Source organism: Molossus molossus, unplaced genomic scaffold, assembly GCF_014108415.1.
Source record: "Molossus molossus isolate mMolMol1 unplaced genomic scaffold, mMolMol1.p scaffold_m16_p_23, whole genome shotgun sequence".
NCBI lineage: Eukaryota > Metazoa > Chordata > Mammalia > Chiroptera > Molossidae > Molossus > Molossus molossus.
Window position 1 is genome coordinate 22,184,505 of NW_023425359.1, and position 18,801 is coordinate 22,203,305.

The 18,801-nt window shown below is 48.5% G+C and overlaps 1 protein-coding gene across 1 annotated transcript; it reads left to right on the forward strand.

The window, feature by feature from the left end:
- The first annotated feature begins 2,012 nt into the window (after nucleotides 1-2,012).
- On the forward strand, nucleotides 2,013-5,876 carry RGS2 (regulator of G protein signaling 2). Its single transcript, XM_036277653.1, has 5 exons — nucleotides 2,013-2,129; nucleotides 3,087-3,188; nucleotides 3,295-3,356; nucleotides 3,895-4,061; nucleotides 4,350-5,876. The coding sequence occupies exons 1-5, from the start codon at nucleotides 2,020-2,022 to the stop codon at nucleotides 4,542-4,544; spliced, it is 636 nt and encodes a 211-aa protein (XP_036133546.1). The 5' UTR covers nucleotides 2,013-2,019; the 3' UTR covers nucleotides 4,545-5,876.
- Nucleotides 5,877-18,801: the final 12,925 nt, after the last annotated feature.

Here is an 18,801-nt window from a genome sequence, read left to right on the forward strand (position 1 = left end):
CATCCACTGTGCAAAGTGAAAAAGACACGGAGGTTTTCATTGGCAAGAAAACATGTGTCTGTATGTTACACGTATTTAATACATAGGCATTGAATCATCAGAACGTGAGAATGGACATCAGGAGTACTACTAAGTGATTTCTTAGAGATGAAGTCTATGTGCTTCACAACACTGACGTTCTTACCTTTCACAAAGATGGACAAGTATTTATCACTGAAATCTAAATAATTGTCCCTGCCATGAGAAAGCCCATGGCTCTCTCTTCAGTAACAATTGCAGACTTTACCCTCCAAGTCAACCTGGAGCTCCAACAAAATGACTAGCAGCTCACCATAAGAATATGTTCAACTAGTTCCAATTATTATTTTTTTTAATTTCTTTATTGATTTTAGAGAGAAAAGAAGTGAGAGGAAGACAGAGATAGAAACAACAATGAGAGGGAACATCGATGGGCCACCTCCTGCATGCCTCCCCCCCCCCCCGACTGGGGATCGGGCCCACAACCTGGGAATCGAACCAGCGACCTCTTGGTGCATGGGTTGACGCTCAATCACGGAGTCATACCAGCCAGACCCAATTTTTTTAATAGTTCTCATGTAAAGTGGGGTGAATATCTGCAGACTAGTCAATACCTTGCTGTTAATCTTACTGTCTGCTCAGATGATTGATGAAAAAACCATTTGAACATTCCACTGATCGGTTCTAACAATGTTATCTGAAATCCAAGTACTTTGTACTTGAAGTTATCGATTTGACCTGACCAATCAAACCATCCCAACTGTCCCTCGCCACTCCGCTCTTCGACTTTCTCGGCTTCACTCTATCGTGGTTTTTTCAAATATATTCAATAAAAAGTTGATCGGGACAGTGAAAATGATACAGCGCATGCTCGGTTGAATGAGTCAATTACACACCCCTGTATTACAATTCAAATTACTGCACGTATGGACTGTAGGCCTATGTATTCGAGCGCCCCAACAATCCTTCAATGCCAGGTGCAGCCGCTAGAGTCTGGAACAGATGCACCCGATTAACGAGGGACGGCTGTACAAGGCTGCTACAGCAGAGATGATTTCTGAAGAATATGCAAATCAAACTTATTCAAGGAAACTGCTAACTTCTCCTCCCCTCCCTTTTTGCCAGTTATTAGGTGTTCTGGTAAATTTTAAGCCAACCAGGAATGACTCATGACGAACCCCTGCACCTTTGCACAAATCTCAAACGGCAATGATTCTGGTGCATTGCGGTGGCCAAGTCTCCGGTCCCCCCCCCCCCCTCTTGTCATCAGACCTGTGATTTCTGTTCTAGAAGGACAGGCAGCGGGGGACTGCGGAGAAACAGCCTGAGCCCTCACGGACAGACCCAGTCACGTGTCCATCGGTGATCAAAAATGCGTACCAGTCAAAGCCCTGTGTGCTCAAGTCACTTTCTCCTGTTCGCTCCCCAAAGCGTTCCGAGCTGCAGAGGAGGTCACACCACCTGCCCCTGGACTGTCGCTGTGCCTTCTGTTCACTGTGACCCTCCCGTAATTAAACGGGGCCTCAGAGGGACAGGAGAGGGTCTCCTTGGGGAGAAATAAGGCGACTGCACTGTGGTTGGCAGAGCAGCCGTTCCCTGCGGGGACCGTCACCCCCTCCGGGGTCCGGGGCACGCACGCAGGGGAGGGGAGGGGGAGAGTGACCCTCCGGCCTGCAGCCAACTTTGCGGGCACAGCCCTGGCGCAGCCCGCCACACCTCGGTCAAGGTCTCTGCTCCCGCACCCGGCCCTGCGGCCACCGCGTTCCACCGCGGTCCGCCCGAGTGCGCACGAAACCCGCGCAGACGTCAGCAGCGCCCTCCCTTCCAGACCCTTCGGCAGCCGTGACCGCCCCGGGCGCTGGCCCTGCCCCCTGGCCCGGCTGCAGGTGGCCAATCAGCGCCCGGTGGGAGCGGGGCTCCGTCGTGAGCCCCGCCCCCGGCCTCCGCCAGCTACAAGTAGGGCTGCGGCTTCCCCGCCCGGCACGGCTCGGCTGGACGAGAATGCAAAGTGCCATGTTCCTGGCTGTCCATCACGACTGCGGAGCCATGGACAAGAGCGCAGGCTGTGGCCCCAAGGGCGAGGAGAAGCGGGAGAAAATGAAGCGGACCCTGTGAGTGTGACTTTCTTCCCTCTCCCGCCGCCCCACGGAGGCCCGAGCCCTCGGCGTGCTGCCCGCGGGGCCGGCTCCCACTACGGGACACTAGGTAGCCGGCGCCCCTGCGGGAGAAAAGAACAATGATGTGCAGAACGTTACTGGGCTCGGGTTAAACCCGTGTGGTCTGTGTGCTGTGCGTGAGCGAAGGACTCGGGTGGAGTTTAGGAACTGAAGGAAATCCTTGGTGCCGAGGCGTGGTGCAGGCGGGTGAGAAATCCCGGGTGGCTTTTTGTCCCCCTGCGTCTACGCGCATCCCCCTTAGTCCTATGTTGCATTTTAAATTCTGATCGGCTTACACAGCTGCAGGGACGGGGATGTTTTGCTGGTTCTGCATATACTGGTTTTAAATCCACCTTTTGGGTTGTTTTTTCGTTTTTTATTTTGTAATGTAGTTGATCATCTGCTTGAAATGAGTGTTGTGGGGGGGGGGGGGCGTCACGCACACACCCCTCATTGTACACAGCTCTGGCCGGTCTAGAGTTTTCCTCTCCAAGGGCAGAAGGGACCGAGCATCACTGGCTCAGCCAGTTCCACTGATACTTCAAGTGTGAAATGTCTTGGGATGGTCATCAACGTTAGGGAAAAACTGTTGCCTTTTTCAGGCGAGAAATACCATCTGCCTTTTGAACTGTGCCAACCAAGTTTATTAAAATATCCTAGTAATTTAGGTAGTCCCTCCCTTAGATGTGAAACTAGTAGTTATGCTCAGATGAATAGAGGAAACGCATTGTGTTCAACCCAGAAGCGCAGAGATTAAATGAGTAAGGCACTTGGACCAGTTCTTGCTTTGTCTTCTTTGGTGCGTCTGTATTCCTGGGAAGCTGTGGTAAAAATGCCATCAGCTACTGTAGCAATTTCAACTGTTGCCACTTGAGTAAATCTTTGGTGTTTTGTTTTTTTTTTCCTTTTTAGATTAAAAGATTGGAAGACGCGTTTGAGCTACTTCTTGCAACATTCCTCCTCTCCAGAGAAGCCCAAAACCGGCAAGAAGAGCAAACAGCAAGCCTTCATCAGGTAGGTTGCAAATCTTGTTGCAAATCTGACAGCTAGCTGGCGAGCTGGGAGGGGAGCTGCATTTCCAAGTGCATGCATGAGCTCACGTGCAGAATTTCCCTTGCAGACCTTCTCCTGAGGAAGCACAGCTGTGGTCCGAAGCATTCGATGAGCTGCTAGCCAGTAAATGTAAGTTAACCTCTTGAATTTAATCCATTTCAAGTATCAGGAGGGTCTAGAGAGATTGTATCCACACAACACAGTAGCACCTTGCCTGAGGCAGTTCCGTTTGACAATAACTGGAGCACACGGCCTGTTTTTTCTCCTTTATTTCCCAGTGCTGAGCCATGGAAATAGATGGTTTATTCAAGCCGGGTGGGGATGAAAATTAACTTTAAAAAGTTACAGTGGCAGTTGGTTTTTGTTAAGGCCGACTTGGCTTTTACATTGCATGGGAGGTTTTCAAGAGGCTCAGTTCCCAGAGAATTTAGGGCTCCCTATAAATATTTGCATTGACAGCAGAGCTAAGTATTTATATCTCAGCAGCAGTGCCAATGTAAGCATTTTGCCTACTGGTATCTTAGTCTTTAAAGAGCTAAATTCTGAGGATCACTAGTTGGAGTGGTGTCTAGGATATTGCCGTAATCTAGAAATAATAGGAATGAGAGGAAAACACACAAGGTAGTATTTGGTCACTCAGTTTCCATCCTGCCTGCTTTCCCTTCAGATGGTCTTGCTGCATTCAGAGCTTTTTTAAAATCCGAATTCTGTGAAGAAAATATTGAATTCTGGCTGGCCTGTGAAGACTTCAAAAAAACCAAGTCACCCCAAAAGCTGTCCTCAAAAGCAAAGAAAATATATACTGACTTCATAGAAAAAGAAGCCCCAAAAGAGGTAAGGGGAAAAAAAATCTCACTTGAGCATATTTTGAACATTCTTAGCACCAAAATGAAACAAAAGAACTCAAAAGAAGTCCAATTAAAAGGGGTGGGGGTGCAAATGTTTTTTTCCTTCTCATCCTGGCTTTCAGTTAGTTAAGTGTCTTCAGTGACTTGGCTGGTAAAGCTAATCACACATTCCAGTTTGGGGGTGTTTGTTGTTGTTTTTTCCAAATATTAAAGAGATTTAAATGTCTCACTTTGAATATGGAATAAACCACTTTTTGCTGTTGCTTGATTTCAGATAAACCTAGACTTTCAAACCAAAACTCTCATCGCTCAAAACATCCAAGAGGCCACCAGCGGCTGCTTCACGAGTGCCCAGCGGAGGGTGTACAGCTTGATGGAGAACAACTCCTACCCCCGCTTCCTGGAGTCCGAATTCTACCAGGATTTGTGTAAAAAGCCACAGATCACCCCCGAGGCCCACACTACATGAGACGAAGATGGGAAACCAGAAGCGGAGGCTCTTTCATTTGGTTTCTAAGGGGCCAGGCTGCGACCTGCCCCCAAAGACTGACCTTGGGCTGTTCGGGAGAAATCTCTCAGAACTGCCGATGCGGAGCTGGGCAGTGACCTGGCGAGCCGGCGGCCGTCCGGAAGCTTGTACCTCGGTGGCCCCCACGACTGCAGAACACAGGGAGAGACTGTGGGGTGTCGCTGGGAGAGCAGGAGCCTGAAAGATACGGACTGTTGGTCCCAAAGCATATTTAAAGCCAGGAGGTCTGGGACTGTGTGGCCCGAGCTGGCTGGCTGGCTGCAAATCTTTCCCGAAATCAGCCCCCGTCACCACACAGTGGCTTTCGTTTTAGTGTGTTTGTTTTAGTACAAAGTAACATGAACACGTTTACTCCGCGCAGGCAAAGTGCTTATGCCGACAGGTCACGGTCCTGTCGTCTCGTTGTGCTGAACCTGAAATGGTCTGAGTGGTGTGTCACGGAATGAGTGCTGTTGTGTAGAAAATGAGTGTCCCTTGTGCGTGCCAAACACTGTCCTGAAGGCAGCTAACCTCTGAAGTGGTCTTTGCATACTTTTAATAAATTTATTTTGATACATAATGTCATTGGACTGTGGGATCCAGATGTGGCTGCTTTTTATGTGTGTTGGGTCACTGGGAAGGTGGCAGATTTAAGGGCACATGTCTCTGGCAAACAGGTATCACGGAGGACGTGTCTCAGAACAGTTGCTGGGAAAACACGGTCCCATCTTTACGGTGCTTTTGTGAGTCAGGAGCGGTGATCACATCCTCAGAACCACGCTGGGATCAACTTTCTCATCTAATCTTGTAAAAACCAAGCTTGTTATTCATGAAAACAAAAGAACACTGACCCAGAGTCTTTCGTGGTGTTTCTGTTCGAGGCCAACTAGACGGGAGAACAAAAATAACATAATGGAGACAAAGGGCCAGAATGATTCATGTAACTCAGCTTCTTGAGTGGAAAAGGAAGCTAAGTGGGGTGAATGCAGGCAGCCTCTATTTCCTTGGGTTCCAAGATCCCCCCCAGAGCACAGACATGAGCTTCCGAAATAACCCACCTGAAACTGTGCGCGTCCACAACAGGACAGCACGCAAGTCAACTCTCCGGACTGCCTTGCCGTCCTCCGGCCAGAAGGACTCGGGTTATGTTCCTCTAGCTGAGGACGAAGGCAAACGCAGCAACCTTGCTTCTTAGGCTTCAGCTGGACCTGTGCTTTCTCCCTCCTTGGGAGCGGGAGGGAGGCCTCTAGCTGTCCTCTTTCCTACCGGCTATCTAGAAAAGGAACCCTGTTCTCCATCCAGCAGCCTGCTTAACGATGGCTTTCGGTTTACAGAGAAAAGGTGGGGGAGGGGGAGCAAGGCAAAAATAAAAGGGGAGGGAAGAGAGCGAAGAAGGGGGGCCTTCATCTGGGATTCCGAAACCTGAGCCCAAGTAAGGAGCTTTGTGAGCCTGGGAGTCCCTTCTTCCCTGGCCCCGCCCCTGCCAGGTTCCTGCCTTCCCTGGCCCCGCCCCTGACAGGTTTCTGCCTTTCCCTGGCCCCGCCCCTGACAGGTTTCTGCCTTTCCCTGGCCCCGCCCCTGACAGGTCCCTGCCTTCCCTGGCCCCGCCCCTGACAGGTTTCTGCATTCCCTGGCCCCGCCCCTGACAAGTTTCTGCATTCCCTGGCCCCGCCCCTGACAGGTTTCTGCCTTCCCTGGCCCCGCCCCTGACAGTCTCTGCCTTCCCTGGCCCCGCCCCTGACAGGTTTCTGCCTATCCCACTGCTTCCTGGAGGGAGGAAGGAACTTGAGAAATTGTAAAGCTTTTTTTAAAAATTTTTTTTGATTTTCCGGAAGAAACACTGACCTCTTCTTGTTTAAACTTTTTTTTTTAAGACATACTTACTCTCCCCACAGAGGTCACAGGAGTTTTCTTTGGTTTGTTTTTATTGATTTTTAGAGAGAGGAAAGGAGGGAAAGAGAGAGAGAGACAGAGAGACAGAGACAGAGAGACATTGACCGGCCGCCTCCTGCATGCACCCTACTGGGGATCAAGCCTGAAACCCAGGCCTGCACCCTGACCGGGAATCGACCCAGCAACCTTTTGGTGCAAAGGCCAACGCCCACCCCACGGTCCACACCAGCCAGGGCCTATGGTTGAAATACTGTCTTCCGGGTGCTTGCAGTAAGGGTCACCTTCATCGGACCTCCGGCACCCACATGCCCGAGCGCCTCGGCAGACATCCCCGTGTTCATGCCGGTGGCACCTTCATCGGACCTCCGGCACCCACATGCCCGAGCGCCAGGCAGACATCCCCGTGTTCATTCCGCTGGCACCGGCAACTAGAATAACACAGAACAGGTGCCCCACAGATAGTGCAAGGGTCACTGAAAGGGGCATTTCTTTGGGGAATACATCTGTCATGTCTGCACACGCCTGAATTTGGAAAGGTTTTGGCCCACAGAGAAACCCAGGAGTCATGCCACATATCCAAGTTGTCACCAAGTCTGCCTCCCGTCGCCACCCGGATCCCACGTTCCCCCATCTGACGCCTGGATGACTGCTGCCATCTCAGCTCCCCTCCCTCCCCTCCCCCTCCTCCAGCAGGTTTTCTGCTTTTCAACTCGAGGGATCCTTTCAAGACATAAAGCAGCTCCTGTCTCTCGTTGCTTAGAAACTGTTGACAGGTTCCCCAAACCATCAGGATAAAGGCGCTATAGGGTCTAACTCCTGCATAGCGTCCCCCTCCTTCCATTGCAACCTCGGCCCCAGCTGGCTCTCTGAGCCACACTGGCCTACTCCCATCCCCTTGCAGGTGCCAAGCCGACAGGTTTCACAGGGCCCTTGCACGTCACAGGCCCTGGCATGGAATGCTCCTCAGTTCTTACTCATCATTCACGTAGCACGGTGATTGTCACTTCCTCGGGGAAGCCTTCCCTGAGCTCACTCACGTCAGATCCCCTCGGAGACATTCCACAGCGCCTGCTTCTCTCCTTCGGAGCACTTGACGGAGCTCCCACTCATTTGTGGGATGATTGGATGAGCCTGGGTCCCCCTCCCTGGATTGCTGATGCCACGGTGTGAAGACTGTCCCGTTGGGCTCACTGCTGAGTCCCGACACCCAGCACCGTGCCCGGCGCACAGTGGGAGCCACACGGATGACTGCAGAATGGATGACCACACTTTCCAACATCTGACGAATAAAGCCTGGTGACCAGAAGCATCTCCCAACACACAGAGCAAACAGAACGAGGTTCGAAAAGCTCCGTGGGCACCAACGTCTGATAATATCTGCAGATGTTTTTTTCTTTCGGCAAAGAAACATAAAATACCTCTTCCTAGGCATCTTCCCTTGACCTTTATTAGGAGGAGAAGCCAGATTTCAGTCACCAAAAAAAACGAATTTTGGCTTTTTCCAGGCTGCTAAATGACAGGCTTGATTCAGGTGGTACAGGTCCCAGTGTTCTCCAGGGGAACAAACCGAAATAGATTTAAGATTAGAAAAGCCACATGCCTTCATAAATAAATATCACTGGATGTTCCTGGTGCTCAGAGCATCCACAGTCCATTCATTTTGGCAAGATTTCCTTTTTCATATATTTCAAGTCCAGGAGCATTTCAAAATATAGTCATTTCAGACAGTTCCACTGCGGGGTAGGGGGATAGTTTATTATCTGTCATGTGAGCACAGGGAGGTGATATATGAGTTTCCATGGGTGGCGTCAAGTTATCACCCAAGATTCTATAGGAAGCAGGTCTTTGGTAGAAGGGTGGTTGGTTCACACGGTTACCACAATATTCTCATCTTGGGGGGATGGAGAGTGAAGAACATTTGTCTGTATCAAGAGAGATTTTTCTGGATGGGGACATTTGGACAGGGTGGGGTCAGAGTACCCACCCTGTGCCAGGTACTCTCCCAGTTCTAACTTTGTTGTCCTGCATTAGCCCAAAATTGTAGGTAAAGAAGGACTGAGTCTGACTTTATGTAGACTGTCATCACTATTAAATGGTGAACTCTGACATGTACAGAGATTCCCGGGGTCTGGATTAGATGCTTTAGAAAGCCACTTCCTATGTCTTTGTCAACGGCAAGGAGAGGAAGTTTATCGGATCGTTGGCATCCTAGCTAAGGAGCAGCTCGGAGTTGCTCGAGGTGACAACAACCCAAAAGAGCTTCTCCTGGGACCTGATGGATGAAGAGAGGAATCATCAGCAGTCGTAAGAAGTCCATTCTAGTCTAAGGCAATAGCATGAAACAAAGGCCTGATGTTAGCCATGTGGGGCCCGGGACCCAGCTTGACCAGACCACCCCACATGTGAAAGGATTTGGCCCGGGATGGGTACAGCCCAGGACCAGACAGAGAGGCCCTGGAATGCTAAAGGCTGGAAGGCTCTTCTGAGGCAATGGGATACCAATCCCAACTGCAACGTACAACGCAACTTGGGTAGCACCAAGAAAATCCACGGAAGCTGGAAGCTGAGTTGGAACACGTGGGAATAGCCCGGATGGAAATGCCCGTGCCTGCACCAGGTTGGCGCCACCAAATAATTCAGTATCACTTACCAGTGTATTATACATCACCCACTCTCGGCAGGACCCTGTTCTGAACCATATAGGGAGTAAATATGAAAACAGGTACAACAATCCTCCTGTCCTCCAAGAGGCAACCACTGAGTGTCTAATGAAACGATGTACAAAAATTAAAACATGAGGTAGGCTAAGACGGTGGTTAGAAATACCTTTAGCAGGAATGAAATCAAGAATCAAAGTGAGCCCTGGCCAGTTGGATCAGCAGTTAGGACATCGGCCCTTGGGTCAAAAGAGTCATGGGTCAGATTCCCAGTCAAGGGCATGTAACTCAGTCATGGGTTTGATCCCCGGCCCTGGTTGGAGTTGTGCGGGAGGCAACCAATTGATGTGTCTCTCTCACATCAATGTTTCTCCCTCTCCCTCTCTCTCCCTCCTTCCCTCCCACTCCATCAGAAAGAATCAGTAGAAAAATATCCTCGGGTGGGATTAAAAAAAAAAAAAGAATAAGAATCAAGTGAAATAGCAATTTTGATGAGATTTAATAAGGATGACGAGTGTATTAATGGGAGAGAAACCATTTAAATGAAGGGAAGGGGGAAGAAGGTGACATCTTGTAGTGTGCTCTGCTATTTTTGGTGGGGGTGTATATTTGAAAGCTACCTCCTTGATTCCTTTTTGGGAAAATATTTATGAAGGTTCCTCTGGGCAAGGAAGATACTAAGAGGCAGAAGAAAGGGTCATCTATTGAGAAGGAAAGGACCAGAGAGGCTGGACGCTCAAAATCACAACTAAAGGCTGCATTTTCTTTTCCTTCAAAACAGATTTCTGTAAGACCATCCACCAGCTTAGTCAGGAAGCCCGAGGAAGTCCTTTGGGCTACCTCGGGCATCGTTCTCTCTCTATGACAACAGCAGATGCTTACTCATTGCTGTCATGCTGTCACCCAGATCTCAAGAGGTCTCAGAGCCTGTGTCCTGCTTCCAACGTACGCCCTAGACTGTCATTCCTCACATCACTCTTACGACCAGGAAAAGGCACCCCCTCTCTGGTGTCCCCCAAGTCAAGGTCAACCTCTACACCACTTGTTTTTCTCTGCCCATCCAATTCTCTCTCACCGCTGACCAGTAATAGTCACGGCTGGGTTTTCCAGTTGTTTCCCTGCCTCAGGACTGATCTTTCTTCCCTTAAATTTTACTCATTTTTCAGGTCTCACCTCTACAAAATATCACCAAGCGTGTCCGTTTTATCTTCCAACTGAATGGTCAATAACTGGACCACTCTGGCTCATTCCATTTAATTATCAGAGTAATAAGTAAGGCCCAGCCATACGCAGCACGCCTTGGTCATTCATTAACTGGTTAGCTCATTGAGTGACTATTGATCGATTGACATGCTCTTCAGTAAAAAATGAGTGCAATGATAGAAATGATTTCATTTAAATAGGCTAAACTCTTTTGCAGAACATTTCTTCCAGGAGTCTACATAGTGTTTCATCTTGGCTCTACATTTTTGCCTTGCAAATTTAGAAAGAAAAAAAACCACTAAACTATGTGGATCTTGGATAAGATCCTAACATTAGGTCTTTTTGAATCCCAAGTTAATCTGATATTTATATGGTTTAAAAAGTGCACTGACCTATATGGAAACTTCCCTTAGGAGGGAGGCCGTGTGTTTATTTAGCTGGTGTACATCTTAGGCATGTGCAGACGTCATACCAAAATCAAAATAGTGAAAAAGAGAAATGGGCCAAAGAGGAGTGTGAGGGGAACTATTTGCTGTCTGCTTTGGGGAGAGAAAAGGCAGGATTTTTTTATTTTTCCTTTTTTGCCACTTCATCAGCCTGTTCCCACTTCCAGTGCATATTAAACTCTCGGTGTGTTTGAAATGTGCCCTTTGAAACTGCAACATCGAAAGAACCAAGGGAAATATGCAGTCTGCGCACGACCTCGAGGTAGTCTGAGGAAGACCAGATGTCAAGCTCCGGTGTGGAACGCAGGTGCGACTTAGTAGACCTTTGCCCCGCTTGTTGGGGTGTTTAGCGTACGAAATGCCTTCTGGCACAAAGCAGCACAGAGTGACATCTCACAGATGCGGCCCCTGCGCAAGACATCCGACTCCTTTCTGATTTCTTCTAACTTCTGCTTTCAGATTCCGGAGTCTGGCGCATCCTGGAACATTCTAGAAAAGTGCTGGTAAGATGATTAACATTTTAAGGGAGGCTGAAAACCATAATTTCAGAAATAATTTTAGTCATCATACAAATAGTTTTAGGGGGAAAAGTCAATAATCCATCCACTACTGAATATGTTAATATTAGTGACGTATCACTGAACTGTGACTTTTGTTTTAATCCAGGGAAGGGAGAAAGATCCCAAAAAGAGCACCAAACACAAAAATGGGTAAAGTGGTGCTGACCAGTGATACACAATATGCCACAGATGTGACTTTAAAATCTTAAAGGTACATGAAAATAGCTATAAAGAAACAAGTAAAATTCATTTTAACAACATATTCTATATAACCCAGGATATTGAGAACATTGGCATTTCGATGCCTAATCTGCATAATCAATTATGAAGGAGATAGTCTATCTTTGTTATTAAGTCTTCAAAACCCGGTGCGTGTTTTACACTGACTGCATCTCAACTGCTCAGTAGCCGCATGTAGCTAGTGGCTGCCTTTTTGGGCAGCATAGCACTGAAGGCTGAGTCTGAAATGACAGATCATAAATCAGAATAAATTTACACTCCCTGTCTTATCTGTTTTTCATTCCCAAAAATACATATCACAGCCAGCCGTTCTCAAAACTCTTTACCACTGCGTTGCCTTTTTGGGGAAAATGTCCTCTATTTGCTGCATACAGGCAGTTACACTAGACTGCCTGGGTTCAAATCACACCTCCTTCTCTTCCTGGCTAAGGGGCCAAACGTGGACATACCATGAAACCTTTCAACCTCCCAGTCTCTCATCTGGGAAAGAGGGTAGTAATAGACCCCCTTACAGGTCTTTCTGTGTTGCTGCTGTTGTTTTTAAATAAATGGGTACACATAAAGTGCTTATGACAGGGCTAGCCCATGATGTTTAATAACAATATTCTTTATTTGGTTAGCTATCAACACTACTAACTTTCTCTGGACCGCAGGCCGACACTCTAACCGCTGAGCCAAACCGGCCAGGGCAACACTACTAACTTTCTAGACATGATGGAGGTCAGTAATTTTGTTGACTGGAACTCCACTCTCAATTAATATAAAAATCCTGACTTGAAGATAACAGCTTCTCAAGGGAACTGACTCTTCCGCTCATTAGAGCTAGAACTAAAACTAGAAATAGAATTAGAATTAGAACTAAAATTCCACGAGAACTAGAATTAGAACAAGAACTAGAATTTGAACTAGAGCCAGAATTCAAACTAGAACTAGACTTACGATTAGAACTAGAACTAGAATCGGAGCTAGAACTAGAATCGGAGCTAGAACCAGAACTGGAGCTAGAACCAGAACTGGAGCTAGAACCAGAATATTGCTTTCATGTATTCAACAATATTGAGCCAGTTTCCCAAAAAGCAGTGAACAAGACCGTCTGTGCCACCAGGGGACTGTCTGTTTCCATGGGAAGCCCCCGTAGAGTTGCCTCACTTATAACTATCATTAGGTTAATTGTGTCTGCAAGTATTAGAAAACCCCAATCAAGTCGCCTTGAATCACAGGGAAATTCAAAGACAGGGCTGACTCCAGCCATTGTGTAATCACAGCCCCTGCTGTGACGAGGCACTTCTGTCCCCCAATCTAGGCTTCAGCTTTGTGGAAAGACTGGCTTCCATCATCCATCATCATCACAGAACAGTTGCCACTATCAAGCAGAGCAGTGGAGATGAAAAAATGACTCCTCCAACCACAGGGAAAGACGATTCCTTCTTAAATCTCCCTGGATCAATTTGTCGCCATCCAGTGACACCACGCACCACTGCATTAAGCCTGGGTCTTTGAAGGATCATTGGTAAAAGGTTTGGAATCACCAGGATCTAACACCCGTCTTTAGTCCAGGAATGCAATCATGTCTAAGGGAGATTTGGGCTACTAAAGGAAATTAGGGTTTTGTTGATAAGGAAGGAGGAAGTGGAACTGTGTGGGCAATGGACAGGATCTCTCGCATAGCGTTAAAAGGGAACTTGTACTTGTGTAATTGTTCTGAAGCCACCACCGAGGCCGCCCATGAATCAGCAAGTACATGGGGGGGGGGGTATTGCAAAATGGGTCACTGCAAAGTGAATTCCAGAATGCACGTGACTTTGATCCTGCCTGCGTGGACTGTTGTCTTTATCAGTTCAAACAGGAGTGCAAAGTATTAAATGAGCAACTAAGTATAAAACAAGGAAGAGAAATAGAAATCGGATGTGCGGCTGCATCTCTCACAATATCACTTCAAATCCTATCGCCTGCTCTCTTGAAATTTGAGTTTCCTATGTCCAATTCCCCCTACATAGGAGTCAGATTATTTTTCATAAACACCGATTTCAGCACATATGATCTTCTGTTTGAAGAGCTGCATCGCCTGTTTCCGAACTAGCTTAGAAGGGGCACTGGACTGGAAATCAGCAGAATGAGCTCCGGTTGTGACTGCGTGAACCACCATCGCCACCTCTCAGAACCTCACCTCCTTTCTCTCTCAAATTTCTTCCAGCTCTGAAGTCCTGCGCGGCTTTGGACACTCCCCACAGCCTATCCCTACTAACGACGTTCATCCCCCACCCCCAAACATTCTAACATACAATCACTGTTGTGGTCATCTTCTCTACCTCCATAAGCAAAGCCTCCACTCAATTCGGACTGATTTCCTGTCTAGTCAGACCCCTGACACTGTTCATTTCCCCCGTGTAACCTCTACCTCCGACCTTTCATTCCACAAGGACTACCTGAGCGCTACCCCATGCAAAGCACTGAGGACACCTCGCTGAAGAAGGAGGTTTCCTGCCCCTGTGGCACTGACATTCCAGTCTCGACCCCAGACAAGTGAGCCAAGGAGAGAATTCTGCGTTACAACAAATGCTCCTGAAAGAAATGCTACGTGGTGAGATGAGGGGAGAGTGGGTGGTCTGGGAAGGTACCTTTTTTTTTTTTATCCATACCCGAGGACATTTTTTTTTTCCGTATTTTGTTCAGATAGAGTGGGAGGGAGAGAAAGAGAGAGAAACATTGATGTGAAAGGGACACATCGAGTGGTTGCCACCCACATGACCCAACCAGGGCCGGGGACAAACTGCAACCGAGGTACATGCCCTTAGCAGGAACCGAACCCGGGTCTCTCCAGACCACAGGCCGATGCTCTAACCGTGATCCGAACCGGCCAGGGCTGGGAAGGTACCTTTCATCTGTGCACGGTGATGTTACATTCTCCGTGAGCGTGTGCTGCTGACTGGTTCACTAAACCAAAGCCTGGTTCTAGCTCTGCAATAATAAATCCTCTTTGAATGAAATACACAGAAACATGTTTTAACTAAGCCAAAACCTCCTCAGCATGTACGGTGTTCTTGCCTGAAATGCCTCTCTCTTCTCCTCTGATTGAAATACCCTTATTGTTTCTTCAGATCCTCGATAAAAATTACATTTCTTTAGAATGTCACCAACAAGCCCAAGGGTAAATATGTCCTCCTCCTGGTTTCCCGCATTATTTTGTTCGCGCCTTCGTCCTGGTGTTTCTAATGAGACTGTGTCTATTCCAGAACATTCGTCTTTTCTGCCTTGGCTGGTAGAGACAGGCTCCATCGATCAGAAGCATCCTCGGTGCTTCCTCCTGTAGGGCTGCCCCAGGGCAGGGGAGAGAACTCTGCCTCTTGGTCAGGGGGCAGCACAAGACTATACTCCGAGGTGGGACAATGGGCCCAGCTCCCTGCTGCAGAGACCACATCGGCTCTTCTGAAGTTCACACGTCCTCTCAACCCCACCCAGGATCACACGGAGAAGGGGAACTACAAGGAGAAGGTGACCAAGCCTGCGGGCCTTCCGCAAAACTCCAGAGAACACCGCCTGTCGCTTACAATAAAGCCAGCCATCCTTCCTGCCACGTGGGGTGTGGTCTTGCGTTCCCCAGGAGAGCCCCTTCTCCATGGTGCTATATTGGAAATCCCCCGGGCAACGGCCGGGAATATTCCTAGGCCTGCCTCCCACACCGACCCGGATGGAAGTCATTGTCGCCTGGTGGCAGGTGATTAAAGAGAAGGCAAAGACCACACGCCAGGATGGGAGAGAGACTGCTCCGCCTCTATCAGATTACCTGAAAATGCAGACCCGCCTTTTCATTAGACTGCGAATTCCCCAAAGGAAGTGAGATACAGATTTCCCACGTGTAGCAGGGATGGAGGCATCTGTAGATGCCTCATAAACTAAACGTGGCTGAACGAACAAATAAGCAAATCTATCCCACAGAAAAAGGGTACACATTAGCACTTCCTAAAAGACATCAGGCTTGTCTATTTTTATCGGAAAAAAATTACTAGATTGTTTAAGACAAATGTTAGGCATTTCTTGGACTCGCATTCCGAATTTCTTCTTATCCATCCACTATTACTCACTCAAACTTGGGCAATAAAGTGTATGCATGCTTTCTCCGTGTCACAGGCCATCTGGCAAGGATGTCATGCTTACGGCTGCCTCATTAATATGCTAATCAGTGGCACAAGGTTTTCTGGTCCAATCACGACAATGCCATTCTCCTCCTCCAATTCCCCACCCTACGCCAAGGGTGAATTCAAGGTGAACGCATGCTGGGCCACAGTCTGGATAGTATCACCCTAGAAACGAGATGGACCCAGATAAACCCCGGCATGGTCTGCCAATGATGGACGGTAACACCTCTGCTTAGGTAGAGTCTGGGAACACAAAAAGATGACATGCTTTAGTGCGGTCCCATCCACCTTTAATCTCTGCCACCCTCCCCAACAGCCAACTCCTCTCGAAAGTAAATGACAATATAAAGAAACCATTCCCACATCTCAGTGTTAAAGAGCTACCCAACCAAGGCCAAGAGATAAAACAAACACGACTCAGAAGTTGGAAGGAAATGACTAAGCAGGAGTTGGGAAATAGTTCACCGCATCAGGAATGACAACTTGTAGGGAAGAGTGACAAGCCACACCTTCTCTCTGGGCGGGGCACACAGGGCAGCCTATGAAGTAGCATGAAAGATAAACCCAGGTGGGTCGTAATAAGGCCGATGACAAAGGACGCCGGGCAGTGAATCTGACAGCTAATACTGTGACTGAGGCTACTCATGACAATCACTAATGAATAATCTATCTGGAACCCTTCGCCAATGAGGTAGAAGCCACAGAAGAATTAATAGATTCACGTCTCAAAGGGAACGCCTTCTATGCAGCCCAGATAAAGAAGTTAAAAGGCACTGAGTCAGGAGGGCCTGAGCTGGATTCCAGCTCTATCTACCATGGCTGTGTGACCTTGGACAAGCTGCTCAACCTCTCTGAGCGGCTGCCCTGTCTGCAGCCTCTGGCAACTGCGTTCGGCATTTCATTACAGGGAAGAACAGTGCATCTTAAGATCCTTTAATACACTTGACCTTTCCGTCTCAAGTCTCGTAGATCACAGCACTCTAAGAAGTTATTGTCTGGGGCATGACTTCAAAATGTCATTATAGGAGCAAGGAACATGATGACATGTTCCTAAATCCTTTCATGGCATCTGAAAAAGAAAATGCTTCTTAAACCTGCTCTTTCCACTAGCTGTACCAACGACATGTCTTGTAGAGCGTCTGAGGTCGTGATATACCAGAAAAACCCTATGATAAAGGGATAAACAGCCTAGGAAATGCATAAAGCATCTTGGTCCATGGTTAGTGCAAACATGCAACCGTGCGGCTTGGAGATCCAATGCAGCCTTCTCATCCCACATCACATCTCCAGAGCCGAACTAGAGAGGGCGGCACCCAGATCCCTTAGGTTTGTGTTTTCCTCTCTGGTCTCGAGGTGAGCATGCATAAGCACGTGGTTGGATCGACTGTCCTCGATGTATTGGTTTTACTATGAGAATTTTAAACATGGACTGATATTTCCAGAAAAATGAAAAATAAACCTTCCCGGGGTTTGTCAGCACGAGAAAGGAAGGAAGAGGGAGAAGAGAAAGAGAAGACGTTATAGGAGGAAGAAAAGGGAGAGAAGGTTCGTGTCTCTGTTTCCAGGGAGCGAGAGCCCGGGCATCCCCAGCTGAGGAATAATAGCCCTGTGCGTGGTGCTGGGGAAGGGACACAAACGTCACCCTCATGTCTCCTCGGGGAAGGGGAGCTCAGCCACCGAACATCTGCTCATCTTCCAGGACAGTCTAATTGAAGTTATCAAACATGTTGATCACCCCCTTCCATGACAAAGGCGCTCAGGTCAAAGGCTGTCCTTTATCAATGTGCGGAGCAGGTGGCTTGCTTCAGGAGGGGACAGTTTTATCCACAGGACGCTCCGTCTGAACGTTTTCCAATCCTCCTTCGGAGTTTACAACCCGAAAACGATTAGGCGAAAGTATCCACCCCCGCAAAGAAGTCGTGTTCTAGAAAGTGACACGTCTGAGCTTACCCCAGCGCCTGAGTACACAGAACCATATTGGGACACCCCGGCCGGGAGGGTACATCTTCTTCCCTTGCCTCACCCTGAACGTGCTGTTCCTCCTTTGTTCCCGTGCTCCGTCAAAACGGAGTTTCACTGTGGAAGTGGGAGCTGCCCATCGGGTCAGCATTTCACCAAAGAACAGCCCAGAGGTGACTAAACTGATCAACCCAGAATCTGTCATAATCAGGAGGCTTTGCAGCCCCCAAGATGTTACTGAAAAAAGATGAGAGACCTGGGGAAATATGCTGAAGGCATTGGTGCTGGTGATGATGCTTTTGTTTAGAAGTAGCATATCTGATTCAAATGACTCAGACCAGAGAGAGAGAGAGGCAAGGACAAGTACGCTCTCGGTGTCGAGTGCAGTCACGATGTGACACAGAGAGCCACCATGTCTCCGCCTCTCTGTGTCCTCTCAGCTCTGCGCTCCCCCACATTCACCTTGTCCTCTGCCGGGCTCCCTGCACAGAGCAAAGTCTACAGAGCTGGCCCAGACTTCCCATTAGCCTGCCACACGGTCTGGAGGAAGTGGGGACATCGCCTGTCACTTCCCCAAATGAGAGTGGGAGTCTTCTTCCCTGAAGCTCACTGAGCATCTCCCCACCCACCTAACGGGCAGTCACAGGCCCGCTGTTAAATCAATCACTGTCAACGAGACCAAGGGTTCTGCGGATTGGCGGGGGTTGGGGGTGGACCTGAAGTTTGTGAAGTCAGACTCTCCCATGCCCCCCACCATAATGGTTAAAATGCCTTTTTTTTTTTTAATTTTTCTTTATTGATTTTAGAGAGAGAGGAAGGGAGAGGGAGAGAGAGAGAGAGAGACATCAGTGAGAGAGAACATTGACTGGCCGACTCCCGAATGCCCGCCACTGGGGATCGGGCCCACAACCTGGGCATGGGCCCCGACTGGCAATCAAACCAGAGACCCTTTGGTGCAGGGTCGACGCTCAACCACTGAGCCACACCGGCCGGGCTAAAACAGCTTTTTTAATTCCCCAAAAGAACTATCTCGATGCTAGTAGTACAAGAAAGGCAGGTAGCCCTGGCCGGTTTGGCTCAGCGGTTGGAGCGTCAGCCTGCGGTCCAGAGAGACCCGGGTTCAG

Bases quoted from the DNA above. Each gene is read 5' to 3' on its own strand.
- RGS2 (XM_036277653.1), top strand. From the start codon at position 2,020: ATGCAAAGTGCCATGTTCCTGGCTGTCCATCACGACTGCGGAGCCATG. The intron at 3,357-3,894 runs GTAAGTTAACCT...CTTTCCCTTCAG, and splicing joins TGAGCTGCTAGCCAGTAAAT to ATGGTCTTGCTGCATTCAGA. The intron at 4,062-4,349 runs GTAAGGGGAAAA...GCTTGATTTCAG, and splicing joins AAAAAGAAGCCCCAAAAGAG to ATAAACCTAGACTTTCAAAC.